This window comes from Ambystoma mexicanum, chromosome 2q, assembly GCF_040938575.1.
Source record: "Ambystoma mexicanum isolate Mex_15411 chromosome 2q, UKY_AmexF1_1, whole genome shotgun sequence".
Lineage (NCBI taxonomy): Eukaryota > Metazoa > Chordata > Amphibia > Caudata > Ambystomatidae > Ambystoma > Ambystoma mexicanum.
In genome coordinates this window covers 1,301,122,996-1,301,140,937 of record NC_090924.1, presented here as the reverse complement: position 1 = coordinate 1,301,140,937, position 17,942 = coordinate 1,301,122,996, and the positions used below count along the sequence as shown (strand labels likewise).

At 44.4% G+C, this 17,942-nt stretch overlaps 1 protein-coding gene across 6 annotated transcripts in view; it reads left to right on the top strand.

The window, feature by feature from the left end:
• LOC138570116 (collagen alpha-4(VI) chain-like) overlaps nucleotides 1-17,942 on the top strand; it is a 559,183-nt gene that overhangs the window by 211,948 nt on the left and 329,293 nt on the right. For all 6 annotated transcript variants that reach the window (XM_069648741.1, XM_069648737.1, XM_069648740.1 and 3 more), the window contains one exon: nucleotides 7,159-7,247. In XM_069648741.1, coding sequence (XP_069504842.1) covers nucleotides 7,159-7,247 — 89 coding nt within the window. The remainder of the gene's footprint in view (nucleotides 1-7,158; nucleotides 7,248-17,942) is intronic.

The window sequence follows — 17,942 nt, the reverse complement described above, 5'->3', positions numbered from 1 at the left end:
TACAAAATTCATTACTTCAACATTTTTTGTTTAATTTTTGTATTTTTTTATTTGTGCCCTATGCTCCCCCTTCATTAGTACCTCTACCCCAAATCCCCACACCCTTGTTTACCCCTTACCCACAAATAGCTATATTTTAATTACTTTTTGGTAAATTACTGTCGGCAAATCAACAGGATACCACATTTTTCGTATAAATGATTTTGGATCAATTTTCTTGGAACATGCTACACTGTCACTGTAATATAGATGACTGTATTATTTACACTTGTGGTGGACCCTCTGCCCGCGAAGCATGAGTGCTCAGTTGGTGTGCGGCCTTCAGTATCGCCGTATCGACCGCTCGGTTCCTGGGGCATGGTGGCTACAGAGCTGGACATCAATAATACAAACAGGAAGAGATGAGAAATGAAGACCATTAAATATGCGGTTGCAGGGCCAGAGCCCAATAAACTAAATGAGCACTAAGGGCCTGATTCATGGAATTTTTTTGCGCGGTTCAAATTGACTTTGCACTACCGAAAAGTGACTTTGCACTGCCAACACAAACCCTGATTCATGGAACTGTGCAAATTGTTTTTTTTTTTGCAGTGCAAGGTCCGTGCAAAGTCATTTTGTACTGCAAAAATGACTATGCACTGACTTGCTCTCACAGCATAACACTTGGTTTGTCTATACCTTGGAATAGAAAATAGCCAAGGTGTACTGCTAATCCTACTCCATGGTTATTGAATTGCCTGCCATTCACTATTCTATCCTCATTATCAGTTGCCCATACTTAGTGGCCGAAAGCTGGCCACTTGCAGGTCATCTATGCAACTTGTGCTGTGCATTCGTGGCTTGTTCTTGTCGTTTGAATGCCTTTACAAATGTTACAGAGACAAAGGTATATGCAGGATTGGGATGAATACATGAATGCATAGCACCAACAGTGCTGCCAACTCAGGAAACACTGTACCCGGGGGAGGGGTTGATGTTGGCGATGGCCTATTTCAGGGATCTTATGCTAGATCTTCGGGAACTTTAATGCCACAGAGCATTGTGTGTGAAAGAGCCTATTAAGCATTCGGGCTAACTCAAGAGGTTTGAGCAGTCAGGGGCATATATCCCTGCTTACTTGTGGGCACATATGTCCTACAGTGGGTGGGGTTTGGGCAGGCATGGCACTACTCCTGAGCCCCCCTTCTCAACACCTTCTCCTTACTTGTTCCTCATATGAAGTGCATTGTCAGTCGTGCTACTTTTCCAAAATTCAAATAATAGGTCCCATGTGAGTGTCCATGTATGCTGGCAGGTTGCTTTTCCGTAGGACCATGGTGTCATAGGTGGAACCGGGGGAAATCATGTACAGCAGTATTTTATGCTCATGTTGGCATTGGAGGTCATTTGGTAGACCTGCTCCACTGCCTGTGGTGGGACCAATGCCACATGCGTACAGTTCACACAGCAATCATATTGGGGATGTGGGCTGTTGCATAGAAACGTGTCTTTGTGGCACACACCTGGGTCGGGTGGTGAACAGGGAAATATGATTTGGCGTATGTGTCAGTAGTGCATCACACACCTGTAGCCCCGCTTTTGATAAGGTTGTCTGTGAACTTCCATGCAAAATTACAACTGTGTGTTGAAATGGGCCTGTTGCTTGGAAGTGCTACCATTTTCAAGAGCAGTGGCATGGCAGTCATGATGTTGATCCCACACTGGTGGTTCTCTCGTATCAGGGTGAACATGTCTGAAATGGTGCCCGGATAGAGTGTGATTATTTGGTTGTCAGTTAGTGCCCAGGTGGAAAGTGTTGGATGATGTATGGGTAGCGTACTAATCATGTCTCTTCTCTGCCTCTACTGTGCTAGTGTGCACGGTTGCTGCTGAACCACATGTATGTGCAGGTCCATAAACAGTAGCAAATAGTGCAAGCTATAGTCGGAATCTGCTGGGGGCGCCACGTTACTTGGACATTAGTTTGGAGATGGCGCGACCATTGAATGACCTGTAGAGGAGGTCCCAAATATGGCAAGCACTCTTTAAGACGCCAGAAGCATACTCGCCAAGATATGTGACGTATAAGGAGGAAATAAACCAACATAGAGCCACAGTAAGGCTCTGTCCAGTGCCCATCAGAAGGACTTGTATACCTATTGAAGCACCAATAACCAGACAACCATGGGCCGCACGATACCCATTGAGACAACTGTACCAGTAGCTGACACGAAATGAAGATTACTTAAAAACTGTCCCGGAAGAGACCCAAAGGGCTCTCATTGGAGGCGAATGCTGACGTCACAATGGTCCTGACAGACTCACATATGAAAGAAACGACAATAAAAGGTGATAAACAAAGACGAAATGTTGCGAATAAGGATGCAATACACATAAAGGAAGAAACAATGCTGAACTACGAAGAAACGTAACCATTTAAGCAGAATGGAAGTATGTTAGTGGCTAAATGCCTGTAAATAGGCTTGGAACGCAAGAAGCTAAGGAAACGATACTGCTTGGAATGATTAGTAGGAGGATAGAGCGGCAAGCACCAACTATATATATATCTACCTCAAGCAGAACACTATACAAGTGCGACTCCATTTTACACAAGCAGAAATAAGCCTAGGATAATAGAGGACGGAAAGGCCGGGATTCATAAGTCAGCTCAAAGTCAGACAGAAGAGCGGAATCGAAACTCAGCAAGAAGCAGCTCATGGCTAGGAATTCGAGGTCAATCCAAGTAAGGGAGGAGAGCAGCAACTCTGAAGAATCAAACTTAAGAGCATAGAAGCCTGCCCCGTGAAGGTCGAGAGAAGGAGGCACAGGCAGGTGGCGAGGCTGAACAAAGGATCTAACACACAAATAGAGGGAAATTGAAGCCGATTCATAGTGAACTGACACGTGACCAGCCGGGCGCGGAGAGGTGCCCAAATCTGATGTCATCCAAACCCAGAGGATGCCATAACATTTCCGGATAAGACGTTACAGTCCGAGGCCACTCTCAGCCAACTAATTGACACATAGGCCTGAAGATAGTGATTGATGAAAGGGAGGCAGGGTGAATCTTGGGCCATCCCGCACCTGGGTGTCCATTCTGCACGCTGCTAATTAAAGTGGAGATTTATGTCTAGGGGTGTAACCGACCCAATCACGATGGACCAAATAATCTAGGGTGCTATAGTAAGTAGAAACAATAAGATGTCATACTTTTAGTGACGTCTATCACAAATCTTGTAGAGGGATGGGAATAGACGCCCACCCAATAAGAGTTAGCCAATCCCCACACTCTGTTACCATATACAGATATAGTACCTATACTTAAGTAACCTTTCCCGACCAATAAAATTGCATAACAAACTTCAGAGTGTTACACGTCAATGATAATGAGAATTTGCTATAAAGGTTACTGTTTGCATGAAGAATTTGGAAGTTGAAGCGAGACAGGCCATCACATCACTGATGATTTCCATTTGTTTCCCCGTTGTTTGTACTTGTCATTAAACGGACTTCCCTTTGCCAAACCATTGACTTGTCCTTATTGATTGGTGTTGAAGTAAGAGAATCCTGCACCCCAACCTCCTCAAGGTGCAGCTATCTCGTCATAAAGTACTGGAGGGCAAGCTCTGAATCTCCTGGGCCCGTTCAGAGGTCGCTCCATCCTCCTGTACACACCTTTGAACACAATTGAATGCACCTGTGGCTTTATTTTCATCACCTGGATATATGATATGATATGATATGATATGATATGGCATTTGTAACGCGCCTATACACAAGTGTTTCAAGGCGCGACGAGGCGGGGGGGAACACGGGAAGACAGACAACGATCCTACTAGGCCAGGTGTCATTCAGACCGCGCAAGTGCAAGGGTAGAGGGGACTGGGAAAGTGCAGGGGGAAGGGGAGAGGGGGAAAGTGCTGTACATGGTTAGTAGAATACAAGATAAATAATAGGGCCAGCTGGTGGCAAGTGCAAGAAAAGTGCAGTAAAGGTTAGTAGAATACAAGATAAATAATAGGGCCAGCTGGTGGCAAGTGCAAGGTAAGTGCCGGGAGAAGGGGCTGTGGGATACAGAGACAGTCCTGTGGTGCAGGTAGGCAGTGCAAGGGAAGAGTGGCTGGGCCAAGGACCGAGATTGGTGAGTGGTCCAGTAGCAGAATCGGTGCAGGTTCAGTGGTTTTAGCAGGGGAGAGAGGGAGAGAAAGCGGAGGCAAAGAGGAAGGTTTTGAGGTGCTTCCGGAACCGGAGATGGTTCTCCTCAACTTTCAGGGAGGCAGGAAGGCTGTTCCAGAGGGAGGCCCCTGCTGCGGAGAGAGATCTACCCCCAGCTTGTTGCTTGGAGAAGCGGCTGACCCTGAAGTAGTTGGATGTGGATGAGCAAAGAGCTCGAGAAGGAAGATATTTAGGAAGAGAGAGTTGAAGGTATTTTGGCCCAATGCCCCAGAAGGCCTTGTGAACAATACAGAGGGTTTTGAACTTAATCCTCGCAGCCACTGGGAGCCAGTGCAGTGATTTCAGTCCTGGAGAGATACGGTCCTTGGGCTTGAGGCCAAGGACAAGTCTCGCAGTCCTGTTCTGGATGAGTTGCAAAGGGCGAAGAGTAGAGGCAGGAAGATTTAGATAGAGGCTGTTGCAGTAGTCCAGCTTTGAGAGAACCAGGGATCTGGAGACAGTGAGCTTCTGGGGGAAGGAGAGGAAAGGAAGAATACCTCTGAGGAGGTGTAGCTGGTAGTGCGACTTCTTAGAGACGTCAGATATGTGTGGAGAGAAAGAGAGTGTGGAGTCCAAGATGACCCCAAGGTTTTTTGTCTTGCAGGTAGGCACAAGATGCATTTACCTCCACCCCTAACACATTTAACCCTGCCAAACTGTGGATTTAACATCATCCGTTTTGGCACAAATTCATATGGAGGAATTACCACTGGAGTAATTACGTTTTGGAGGTAATTCCTCTGGAACAAATTCATATTCATTGGAATTAGCACCGGAGGAATCTGTGACTATTTTGCGTTGCATGTAATTTGGTGGAGCGGTAAAAGTGACAGTAATTGCATTACCTCAACTTTTTACTACCTCTTCCATACCCGGAATGATAACCATAGAGTATAAGATAAGAAATCACAAGAAAACATCACAAAATAAACACACAGGTGACATACAGAAACCAGCAGGAAGCGAGAAAAAAGGCCAGGAAAACACAGGATTATCTTAACAGTAAGGGATTCAACCTCTTTCTCATTTGCTTAGTCGATGTAAAAGGTCTGATATCTGGGGATAAGGAATTCCATGCCTTTGGTGCAGAAAGATAAAAGGATCCTTTCATGGCCTTTGTCAGCTTATAGGCTGGAATAACCCGCTGGTTAGTTTGATTGGACCTCAGGGATTTTACGCAAGATTTGTATATCAGCAGCTCTCTCAAATATTTGGGGCATCCACTGGTTAAGCATTTATATGAGTCATTACTAGCAAGCATAAAAGTATCCTTGCTTCAATGGGTAACCAATGCAGGCTACGCCTCGCATCTGAGATATGAACTCGTTATTTTAGACCAGTAATCACCCTTATAACATTATTTTGTATGGCTTGTAGTCTTGTACAATCTGCTTTGGCTGTATCCACCAGAAGACTACAGCAGTCTATTTTGGATCCCACAATAGCCCAACCTATCGTCTTTCAATTAACACGTGATCTGTAGGGGCTCATTTGTGTGAGCAATGTAATATAGTAAGCCGTGCAGGAGACTAGGTTGCTAACTTGGGCCTTTGGATTCCTATCCAAATATATGCCCATGGTCTTTACTATCTTTGATGTTTTAATACTACAGCCGGTCACTACAAAATGCTTATATTCTATGCTCATTTTCCATATTATATTTTCCGTGCGAACTACCATCAATTCTGTCTTTTGTTTGAGCGCCAGGCCATTAGCCACCATCCACATCTGAATACGTTTGTGCATTTTATTTACAGTGCGTTCATCTTCAGCATAATTACCAGATAATGAGACGACACATCGCGTGCCATCAGCATAATTGGTAAAAGCAATATTATCCGCTTCCAACAAATTAAAAAACTGTACGGTAAAAGTATTAAACAAGGAGGGAGATAAACAAGCCCCTTGTGGCACGCCATACTCAAGACAAGCTGGTTGAGCTTCTGCCTCTTTGCCACAGACTCCGCGCAGTCGATTACTAAGGAAGGAGCCAATCCAAAGTGCAGCATTATCCAAGAAATAGGCTACTTCTTTCAGTCTGGTAACCAGCAGTCAACCAGATCAAAAGCTGCGTGCAGGTCCAACAGCATAAGCATAGCAGGTTGACCCCTGTCCATAATCTGTAGTAGTCTAGATTTAAGATCAAGACGATTTAAGGTCTCTGTGCCGTGCCCCTGCCTAAAACTTGATTGCAATTTATTTAAAATCACATGTTCAATTAAGATAATCAGATATGTGTGCATTAATCCCATTATCATCCAAAACCCCCTATGGAGATGCAGGGCTCCATTAAATTCTCCCCTAGAGTATTGGCACAACCCAAGGAGGTCAACAGTGCAATCACCAAACCAATTCTTGTTCTCGAGTGTGCCGCTGGGATCAGACAGCTGACCCAGCCCTGGCCAATGAAAGTGGACGCCCCAGTGACTAAAGCGCTACTTTCCACTGGAATACCCTTGCATGTATTCACACTTGCCACCACTGAATCCTCACAGGTAAGTATAGCAGGTGACCCGCAAAGCAACAAGCTGGAGTCTTCAAGGCCTTTCCAAATAAAGCGGCCCATGCCGCTCATTCCTACACCCAGCCAATCACCAGCCAGAGTACGGCTCTGGCTTTCTACACGGTTAGCACTTAGCGGGATTATGAGTGTGGAGCTCCTTCACATCTTCTTGCCCTGTGAATAGTGAACCACCAGTAACATTACAGTCCTTCATTTTCAATAGAGCATCATTGGAACCCAGTCAGGGATTCCGTGACACAAGCCAACTCCACCTGATTACCACAAAATTGAGGTGGGGATAGTGGTGTTTGCGTATGTGTAAATGCATTAGCCCTAGTGAAAATGTGGTGTGGATGAATTTGCATTAACACTAATTCACTGTGATTATTTATTGTACTGCTGCACTATTACTTGTGACCACATTAGGCCTCTAAATCTCATGTCTTTCTCTTTTGTTCCAGGAACCTTCTCAAAATGGATTTCTACAAATCCCTGTTGCTGTGTGTGCTCTGTGTGTCCACCTTCGGCTCCACCAATTCGCAGAAAACAGGTAATGTCTCTAAGAATGGTATTACTTCTTTTTAAGTGGTCTTTTAGTGCATGGCTTAACCATTATTACATCTGGAAACTCATACAAGGCAGCATGGCCCTCATTAGGCACACTAGTAGTATGGTTGTGTGCCGCTGGTCAGGATGCACCACTGACTCCAGCACAGTATGATGTCAACCATTACAGAAGGGGGGCGATGAGCCGGACAAGCCACTATGTTCCAGCCAGTGAGTCCATGGCCCCATCAAAGTGAGTGGTCCTCTGCCTCAACCAGCAACGCCTTCTTGTGCCGAATGGCAGCACTGAAGATTAGAGAAGCCTTTCGGTTGCTGTCAGCAGGAGGGAGCAAGGAGTGTCAAGGAGGTCTCTCTGCACCCGTGGGGCCCCAGAGGTCCCTACTGATCCCTGCGAGGAGGTGGTCTCTCAGGCAAGGGCCATCTTACAGGCTGTCATCTGGCAGAAAGTGTGAGTGCCCCTGGTGTGCCCATCTCTGCAGTAATGAGGGACCAAATTCCCATGTAACCGACGGACCAACATTATGGAATTCCTTTTTGTGATACCTCTGTAGCCGGACATATCGCCCCGGCAGAAGACCCCTGGGGGGCTAAAAAGGCAATGTGAAATGTACAGGGTGGTAGGTAATCAAATAGTTAAAAAATAAAATGAAAATATCACCATGGTCCCAGTCAACCAAAAAATGCAATTTAAGTCCACAGGGCCAAAGGTGACCAAAATATGCAAGTTTAATACACATGGCCATAGGCGACCAAAATCAGTGCAGGTAAAATGCATAGGGGCAAAGGCAACCAAAATACAATGCAGGTTAAATGCACAAGGCAATAGGCAAAACAAATGCAGAGTAAAAATTACAGGGCCATACCTAATTATCCAAAAAGGACATTTAAAAAACAACAGGGTTTTAGGTGACCACAAAAATGCCTTTTAAAAAACCTCCGGGTTTTAGATGACTAAACAGTGCATTATATATGCGTTAGTAGGAGACCTCAACATTAATTGTGCAGGTGTGAGGAGTGGTAGCTATGCATTGCTGCAGAAGTGGATGGAGGGGGCAAGAGTAGAGCAGATGATCTATTGCCTACCAGGACCCAACAGGGCCAGACAGAACTTGCCCTTGGCGTCTAGGCCTTGTCTAATGTGGGTTTCGTTGACAGACACTGACCAATCAGTTATTTTGATGGTGCAGGTGAGTAGGGAAAGCGTGATCTTTGTGCTCATCGCAGGACCAAGTTGATCCTGTTCCAAAAAGTCCACATTCAATGGTATTCAATGGGCAAGCGCCCAAACTGTGATGGCGGATGGGATATGTACCTTGTCGACTGTTCCGCCCACGTCTTGGTCCTCACAAGCTACTCTGAATCAATGGAAGCCTTTATGTAGGGCCTGTATGTTGCAACTCAGGATATATGTGCCCACCTCAGGGCTGAGCTGAGTTGAGCCTAAGTGGGAATCACACCTTTAAGCCCGTAATACTACATTCACTGCTATGGTTACCTCTGTTCTATCCTCTCAAATGACTAGGGGTGAGGGTGCCATGTGAATTCCAACTTAAAACATATATTGAATAAGAGTTACAAACCTGGACATTTACTTGTTTTGTTTGAGAAAGCAGAGGCCAACCAACACCAGTCTTCTGTTCCTTTGTCCCCAGGCACTGTATAAATCTGACCCCCCCCCCCCAGAAGTATCTATTTAACAACACAATTTAGCCATACCCTGGCACAAACTGCCTTTATCAAAGCCCAAGATACCCCTACTAGCAACCAAAGGTGGGGGTATTTCTTTATCCTAGGAACAAATGACTCAAAACCACTCTGTTGTAAATCCACATACGCAGACTTTGCTAACCTCCTAACAAGTGGAGAAAAAAAGTGTACTGTACATTTGTCAAAGCAAAGGTCATCTATAAATTCGATTTGGTTTATATCAGCCAAGGAAATCTCAGATAAAGCTTGGATCACCCCCAAACAAAGGCAGAATCCAAGACCTGTTCAGGGGTACACCTTGTTCTTCTCTGAACAAGGATTCGAAGCGTATTGTTAATGGAGAGCTTTTAGTGGACCATCCCACGAAAGCTGGCCATTAATTACCGGACTGTACTTGGGTCTCCATAAGTAGACCAGACTCCTCTTGCAGTAACTCCCAAATGTTGCCTAGGAAGAATTGACTAATGTCCTTACTTTTCTTGACTTACTTTTCTTTCTTCGGGCACCTTGGCTTTACCAACATAACATCGGAATTTAAACCAGGCAGGACAAAGTGATGGATCAAATCAACCTGGTCAATACGTAGAGCTTCTGACTGAGCATCTGTAATTGTTATCTCCTCAGGGGTAGAACATGAAGAAACCCCGGACGCTAAGTCACGTTGTTTCTTATTTTGCATATCGCGAAGTACGTTCCAAAGAAACCTTCTCTTCTGGAGCCCGAGCGGCTACAAATGCACACAATAGTCTGTTTTTTTTACTTTTTCAATTGGGATTTAGCTGGATTAGACATGTTGTGCTTCCTCTTGCACATTTCCCTGAGGGAGGGCACTAGTAGTGACGTGTCCTGCATCTGTGGATTAAAAGGCTCCAAATCAGAGAAGATCACCTTGGAAGAGAAGGGGGGGAGAAGAGCAATCCCAGTTGAAAGTAATGGGAAGAAAGGTCCCTTACAGTGGCTTTAATGTCGGATAGAATCCCAGAGTGAGACCGGACTTCTAAACGTATATTATCATTTAAGCAAACTAGAGCTTGTAAAACCAAGTTTAACTCAGATAATGAACTGCCCCCCACCATTGTCGAGTCAAGATGGGATGATTCGTCCCCATGAAAAGGCAGTGAAGAGTGTGTTGCGCTACCAAGCTCAACAGGATTACTCACACTCAGATTCACCAAAGGGGCTCCAAAAGCCCCATAGATTGAAATAAAAGACTCAAAGGGGCACTCAAGTGAGTAGCAGGCACACTCAAATCTCGTATTACATCCTCTAGGCTCAAGCAGGCATCCATTAGGGATGAATTAGCCTGCTCCTGACCTTCCTTCGATGGTGAAGTTAGAGCAGCCAATCCAGGTAACTCAAAAATGCAACCACAAATCTTTTCAGCCACAACTTTCACTATATAGTTTAGTAGGAATCTGTGGAACAAAAGATGTCATTTTCTTCAGTGGAGAAAACATTGTGTATCTGCCCTTCTTTGTCCAAGGGTGTGGCCTCAGTACACCTCAAGTTATAGCACTTCCCGGCCCTCTCATTATGACAGGGAGGTGCAGAAGAGCAGGGAGGAGGGAGCAACACAAAGGGGAAGAGAAGCGGTCGATGGTCACTTTGCAGACTGATACCGGCAAACCCAGAGAAATCAGACTCAAGTTCCCAACCGCTGGGTCAAAAAGGCTGTGTACGAACCACAATAACAGGAATAAGTCACCGGGGAAGAGGGGAGGAGCACTCCAAACAAGGCCAGCACTTAGAAAAACAGTGACTTACAAGACAATACAGAGGCCGCAGGTCTTAGCGACTATCTTCCTCCGTCGGACTGCAGTCAGACCGCACTTGACCCCAGCACTTCGCGTCAAAGCTCCGCACTGAGCTGATGCAGCAATAGCTACTCCTCTTCCTCTTCATACATGGCACCCACAATCCAGGCTCCAAAGGCAGAATAGCGTGGCTTCAGCCGGCTCCAATGAGCTTAGGTACAGTCAGACTGCACTTGACCCCAGCACTTCACCTGATGAGCAGTGGGAAGCAATGTGGTCAAGTGCTAAAATTGCAGACTGAGCTAAAAATCCAAGCTTCACCAGTTAACCGAAGTGTGTGATACTATGCAACTCAGTTAATCTTCTTAACCTGTCAAAATTGCCAGTCGGTAATATTTAAAATATGTCTGCCCATAAAAGTCAATAAGATGTCAGGGATCATTATTGAAAACAAATCCTCATGCGTGGTTTAACTCACTATAGCGTACCTTCATGTATAATGATAGTAACCATTGATATATTGCACACCACAATGTGTTTCTTAGATCACTCATGACAACATTGCTTGAAACTCATGGCCCTATTCCAATTATCGTATCGGTTTTGGTGCTAGCACTTCCCTGATAACTTCTGATCTGTTTCCTGAATCTATGTCATGGTATGTGCCTTTTTCCTCCATGCTTGAAAACCTGTTTGTTCTGCAAGACTGACAATATGTGATGTATGTCTATGCTGGCGTTTGTGCAGCTTTTTAATGTGGCAACTGATGTGTGACACATCTGTACTGCATGCTGTATTCCTTCAGCCTGTCTACTATTGTTAAAGTCTGTGGTGTACCGAGGCTAGTATACAAGCACCCCAATTGTTAACTGCTAATGCTGCCCTCGAATTTCCATGTGTTCATTATAGTGATTCCAGCACTGATAAAGGGGCCATGGGTACTTCTATTGAGTCCCCCTGCTTATTTTAATCACTGTGATGGTAATATATCAAGTTGTGGGTTGTGATTCCAGCAACTAGGTGGTTTGTGGGGGTGGAACCAGAGATTTGTGGGTAGCCTTCAATGTTTTGATTCAATTGGCCCATAGTCGTCTTTGCTCTGGCTCCAAATTCCCTTAAAATGGCTGCACCACTGCCTTGTCTAGAACCTTGCTCACTGCCTATTTCCACGTGAGGCCCTGGTTGCCCGGCAACCGTTTGAAGTCGAATGGCGAGAAAAGCCAAGTTCTTATTCTTGGCACCAAACATCTGTTATAAATAAGGCAAGGACATCCTGCCTCATCCCTGCACATTTGGCACCTCTTCCTCCTTCTCCTCCAAAGTCAAGAGTCTGCAGTCACATAGGATGGTGACCCAAGCATGATCCCCCAAACCGGAGCTGTGGTGGAGTCATGCTTCTTTCAACTCAAGTCTCTTAGGAAAATCCGGTTTATGGTCATTGCATCGAATTATTACCATCGAGGGACCATTCCATCGAAAAATTTGCATCGAAAAAATGTGGATAGAATGCATTTTTCCTGTTCCCCCTAACCCCATGTTGTTTACCCTTTGAACTTTACTTTAAAACCCATTAAAATTAAATGAAACCCTTTCCCTTTAAAAAACATGCATTAAATGCATATTATTTCGATGCAAATGCCTCGATGGAAAGGCATTCGATGGTAATGCATTAGATGTAAAGACCAGATACCGGAAAATCCTCCCTTGTATCCCACATGATGACCAAGCAGCCAGCTGAGGCGTCCACGACGTCACCTCACGTCTACATTATGTAGACACCCCTTCGTTCACCCTTCCCGCTTTCCAAATAGATATTAGTACTGGAGTCAAAAGCAGCTGGCTGCCTCAACACGTACCCATTGCGCGTACACTCAACTGGTCTTCTGTGAAGCAATGTAACGGCCCCAAACGACTCTGCCTCACCTTCAAATGCCTAAATGGTGCTTCTCCTCCCTGCTGGATAAACAGGGTTCACAACTAATACCTTGCCACAGACCTCCGTGCTGCCCACCGGGCACTACTGAAAGTCCCCTTCCTATCAGATATTCAGCCGCAGCTCCTTCTCTGTGGAACTCTCTTGTTTCTTCCAGCTGCCGTGCTACTTCCTTGTTACTATTCAGGAAACTCTGAAAGAGCTGGCCCCAGGCTCTCACCATCTGTTTGTTATTCCAGCATTGCTTGAAGATGTATTGCTCTTCTCCCGTCACGAACGTTCCCCACCTACTCCCATCCTGCTCAGTCCCTGGAGATCATTACGTTTGAGTTTGAACTCCTCGTTGAACTCTGCAAGCCATTAAATAAATCAATGCATACATAAGAATATATTTTCATAGCATGTTCATTTTTGCTGTGCCATATAACGCCAGTATTGTCACTATACTTTCGTGTGTCAAAGAAATTATATATTGACAAGTAAAGAGACATGTTTGTGCAATGTATGCCAGTATTGCCACTATAAGATCCTAAATTCACAGTGAAATATAAACCCATTATTGCCACCATAAGAATACAATCATGCACGCTGTACCTAATGATGCCATAATTTCCACTGTAAGAACACACACATATTCAATATGCCCAATAAAATAACCATTTCCACTGTAATAATTCACTTATACTGGCTGTGCCTAATGTGACCAGTATTGCCACGCTATGAACATACATGTTTCCGGAGCTCAAGAATGCTGTTTTGCCTTTTTAGGATCCCACATGATCGCTCTGCCCAAGAATGCTATATTGCCACTTCAGGAACACACATGTTTGCTGTGCCTAATAATGCCATATTGACACTTTAATTAGGGCCTCATTACGGGTCCGGTGGTAACCCTGCCGGTACTACTGGCGGGTTGCTGCCAGACCCATAATACTTTACTGGTGCCTGACTTCTCGGTGACACCGGCTCATTACAAGTCCTGCAGGCCGGGAAGTCAGGCGCCGGCAAATTGTAAGTCCCCATTCCCATGGAGTCCTTTAGTAATGGTGCCTATGCTTCCGTGACCAGTCTGCCTACCGTGGCCACTGCGCCTGGCAAGGTTTAGACCTGTCGGGCATATCGGCCACGGCAGGCAGACTCAGAGTTTGCTGATGCAGAAACACGGGTGCCGGTGAGCTTACCAGCGCCTTTGTTTGCAGACCGGCAAACTTACAATGAGGCCCAATGCCATTCTGTATATGGTAGCAATGCTCGATAACACTTCTTGTTGTGGCCATCATCCCCAAAAATAAATTCTGCTGGCATCTTGCTGACCTCCCACGCACTACTCCCTACCTTCACCGCAATCACCAGCCACCCTTCCCTAGCAAACACACACACATACACACTCCAATCGACTGCAAAGAGGTACACAAACACATACATACAAGCACATATAACCACATATACTCGCAAACACACATGCAGATGCATAAAACACTCGTAAGGAACATTTCTATTTTTTTTTAATTACGTTTTAAATAATAGATTATACTACCTGAAGAGTATCAGAAAAATAGATTGAAGACTGGACTTCATGCCTGGCTATGTGGGTGTATGGTTTAGCTTACATTGGGAAAGGTGTAAGTGTTGGTGACAGTATGGGTTGACAGTGTGGGTGGTACATCTGAGGGCTTTACCTTTGTAATTGTATTGGATAGAGTGACCCAATATGAGTGAGTGGGAACAGTAGGTAGAGGGTGATTTTCTGTTTGTTCTAGATGAATGGGTCTTGGAGCCCCTCATCTTGAAGAAACCTGCTAGAATCGTTGTGCCGTTCCCTTAGAGACACTAGTTTAGGGCATTTTTTAGTGAATATGTGTAATTGACTCTTAGGTAAAGCTATCTGTGAACAGTGCGTGAGTGGCACCGTGTTGCCTGGCAAGATGATGATCACCTGGGAGTTGTTCAATAATTATGAGTGATGTGAATGTGGGATACTTGAGGGAATGCACAGGATCATTGATGGGTTTCTGCGCAATTGGATCCCAGAAGTACTTTTGGTAGTGGTTGGGAAGAAATCAGGAGAACCCAACGAACAATTGAGCATAGTTTACCTAAGGGTCTCCGGATCAAATTCATTATATCGTAGATTATTTCATTGACCATGTTGATTTCATTTTGACCGCCCAACCCCTCCCAATTTTTCAAGCCACATGAAGGAATGACTTTTTCTGGAATGTCATGCCTTGCTTTTTCTGAGTTTTGTCTTTTCTTCTATTGAGAGGAAAAGTGTGGTTATGTCATTTCAAGTGTGACCGATCTACCTTCGCATATCACGTTTGTTATGTTTATTGAGACAGAACTGGTTCCAGAGCATTACTGGCATGTCATACCCTTTCATGTGTAATTGTTGCATTACTCAGTGAAAAGGTATCATAGCAAAATGCATGCCTACATGCTTGTCTCGGGAGGATAGCTCAGGAGCAATGTTTGTTTGTTTGTTTATCTATTTGTGGTGCGCGCCAGACCCGAAGGTATCAGGGAGCGAAGACAAGAATACTTTAAGCTTACATACAAGTTACAAGGTTACAGTTACATAGTCATAGAGCTACAGGTCAGTACAATAATACAGCATATAATACATATTCAGTTACAGGTATGATTCCACAGCTGAAGGGCAGGGTCCAATCTATGTTACAAGGTCAAGTACTAGGAGTAGCTGGTAATGCTGGAGCTACAGATTGTTTTCTTTAAGCAACTTGATGATGTTTAATCGAAAGTGTAGGTAAGATTGATCGGTCCATAAGGTTGGCTTTAACAGGGGAAACTGTTCCCTCCGATTGTAGCCATTTTGAAAGGGAGAACTAATACGCAGTTTGTGTAGGCTGCTCTGGTAGGTCTGGATGTGACTCTTCTTTTGAACCTCTCTGTCAGGTAGTTGAGGCATTTAAATGTGAGGGAAGCAGTTTTAAGTTTGATTTTGTTAATAGTAGAAAGCCAGTTAGATTGTCTTCTAATCGATGATATGTGTTCTCTATTGGACATTCCTAGGGCTGCTCTCAAGGAATCATTTTGCAATATTTGGATTTTCTTAGCAATGTATTTATTAGTTCCCAAGTAGAGGGCATTGCAGTAATCCAGTTTGGACAGCACAAGTGGTCTTGCCAAAGTGGTGCTGCTGATTGTGAATAGGTATGGTTTCGCTGATCTAATCAGTTTACAAGTGTAGGCTGTGGATGATGCCATAGCGTTCACTTGTTTTGCCAGTGTAAGGCTCGACTTGAGGTAAAAACCTAGTGTTTTTACCTGCTTAGCAACTTTAATTGTATGTCCATCTATAACAAAGGCTGTGTAGTCCTGGCTAGGTTTCTTAATGTTAGGAGTCGTCCCCATGATGATGAGTTCCGTTTTGTCATCATTCAGGCATAGACCATGACATGCCACTCATGTCTGGATGACGAGGTATATCTTATTCACCAAGGCCAAATCCTGTTTGTAATCCCCAGAAAGTGGGATGAGAATCGGGGTGTCATCTGCATAGTTAGTTTAGGTGACACCTAGAAGTTCTAGATCATGGAATAGGCTTGGTAAAGATGTTATACATGGTAGGGGAGACGCATAATCCCTGGGTACACCACATGTGATGCGAGCGGGGTCAGTAGCGGCTGTGGTAGAGAAGACCCTCATAGTTCTTTCGCTTAGAAATGATTTGATCCATGCTATGGCTTGGGATGAGAAGTGTGCTGCAGATTCTAAGTGGTTACAGAGTACTTTGTGGTCCACCAGGTCAAACGCTGCAGAGAGATCCAGGAGGAGAAGTAAGGCAGCTTTTCCCTGATCTCTAAGCTCGTCGACCTGGGCCTTAATATCAGTGAGTGTTGTTTCAGTGCCGTGCTGTGGTCTGAAACCTGATTGCCTGGTGTCTAGGAGTTGGTGCAACTCCAGATATTTCTGTATATGTAGATAGGCCACTCTATCTAATATCTTTAGTAGAAATGGCACTCTGGTGATTAGCCTATAATTTGTAGGTATACCTGGGCCCAACGATTGCTTTTTAAGGAGAGGGAGGACCCAGGATTCCTTGAGATTACTCGGTATGGTACCTGAGGTGAATGAGGCATTAATACGTTTAGAGATAAATGGAGATAAATCTCTTGCAGCGTCTTTTATTATTTGTGCAGAGCAATTATCGCCTTGACAATTTGATGGCTTAAGCGCTAGTATTATTTTTTCAACCTCTAGTATGGATACTTTATTGAAGTTGAATCGCTGTTCTGGTTTGGTAGTGGTATGTGATTTGTTGATTTGGGCGGTATTGTGTGGTATGTTTAGTTTTTTCTTATCGATTTTAACGTGGACGGTGGTGATTTTGTCATTAAGTGCCTTCTGAATGTCAGAGCACCATGTTTTATTTTTGACCCAGTTGTCCGGCACCTGGATGGGGTTCCCCAATTCCTTTAGGATTGTGAAGAGCTCCTTGGTGCCTGATTAAGCTTGCATTATTCGGTTGTCAAAACTTTCTTTTTTGGTGCGCCATATTTTGATTTTGTATTTTGTAGAGGTATTGATAAAGATTGCTTTATTGACCTCTGAAGGTGATAGTAGCCAAGTGGATTCACACTTGCGTTTTTCTTTTCTCACGGATTTTAGGTATGGGGTAAACCAGGCATTTAGGTGTGCTCTCAGTTTACTGTTTCTCATCTTTAACAGGGCAATAGTATCCAAGGCGTTGGCCATGACTGTGTTAAATTCATTAACTAGGGTGGATGGATCTAAAGTGTCTGGCAGCGCGTTTAAGGTAGGGAGAATTAGAGGTAATAATCTGTCTGTAGTTATATTCTTTTTATTCCTTGTTAGTGTCTGGGGTGCTACTAGGTTATTTTGTGGCAGTATGATTTTAGCATCTATAGAGAAGGCTATGAGAGCGTGGTCTGTCCATGCCTTTGGACTGATGGAGCTGATAGTGGTATTAAAGTTGTAGTCAGCCACCCAGTCGAGTGTACAGCCTTTCTCAAGGGTAGGTTGTGTCATGTTTTGGATAAAGCCGAGCTCTGAAAGGACATTGGCTATGTTCATAGCTGGTGCATCTTTGTAATCGTTGAAACCCAAGTTTAGGTCTCCTAGTATAATGGCTTGTGATGTGTTTTTTAAGTTATCTGAAAGGATCATAGATATGTCCTCTTCGAAGGAGCCGATGGGTCCTGGTGGCCTATAGATAAGACATATGATAATAGTTTGAAAATTGGATGTGAGTATCTTGACAGTTAATGACTCGCAAGAATTGGTGTCCAAGGGTGTTGCT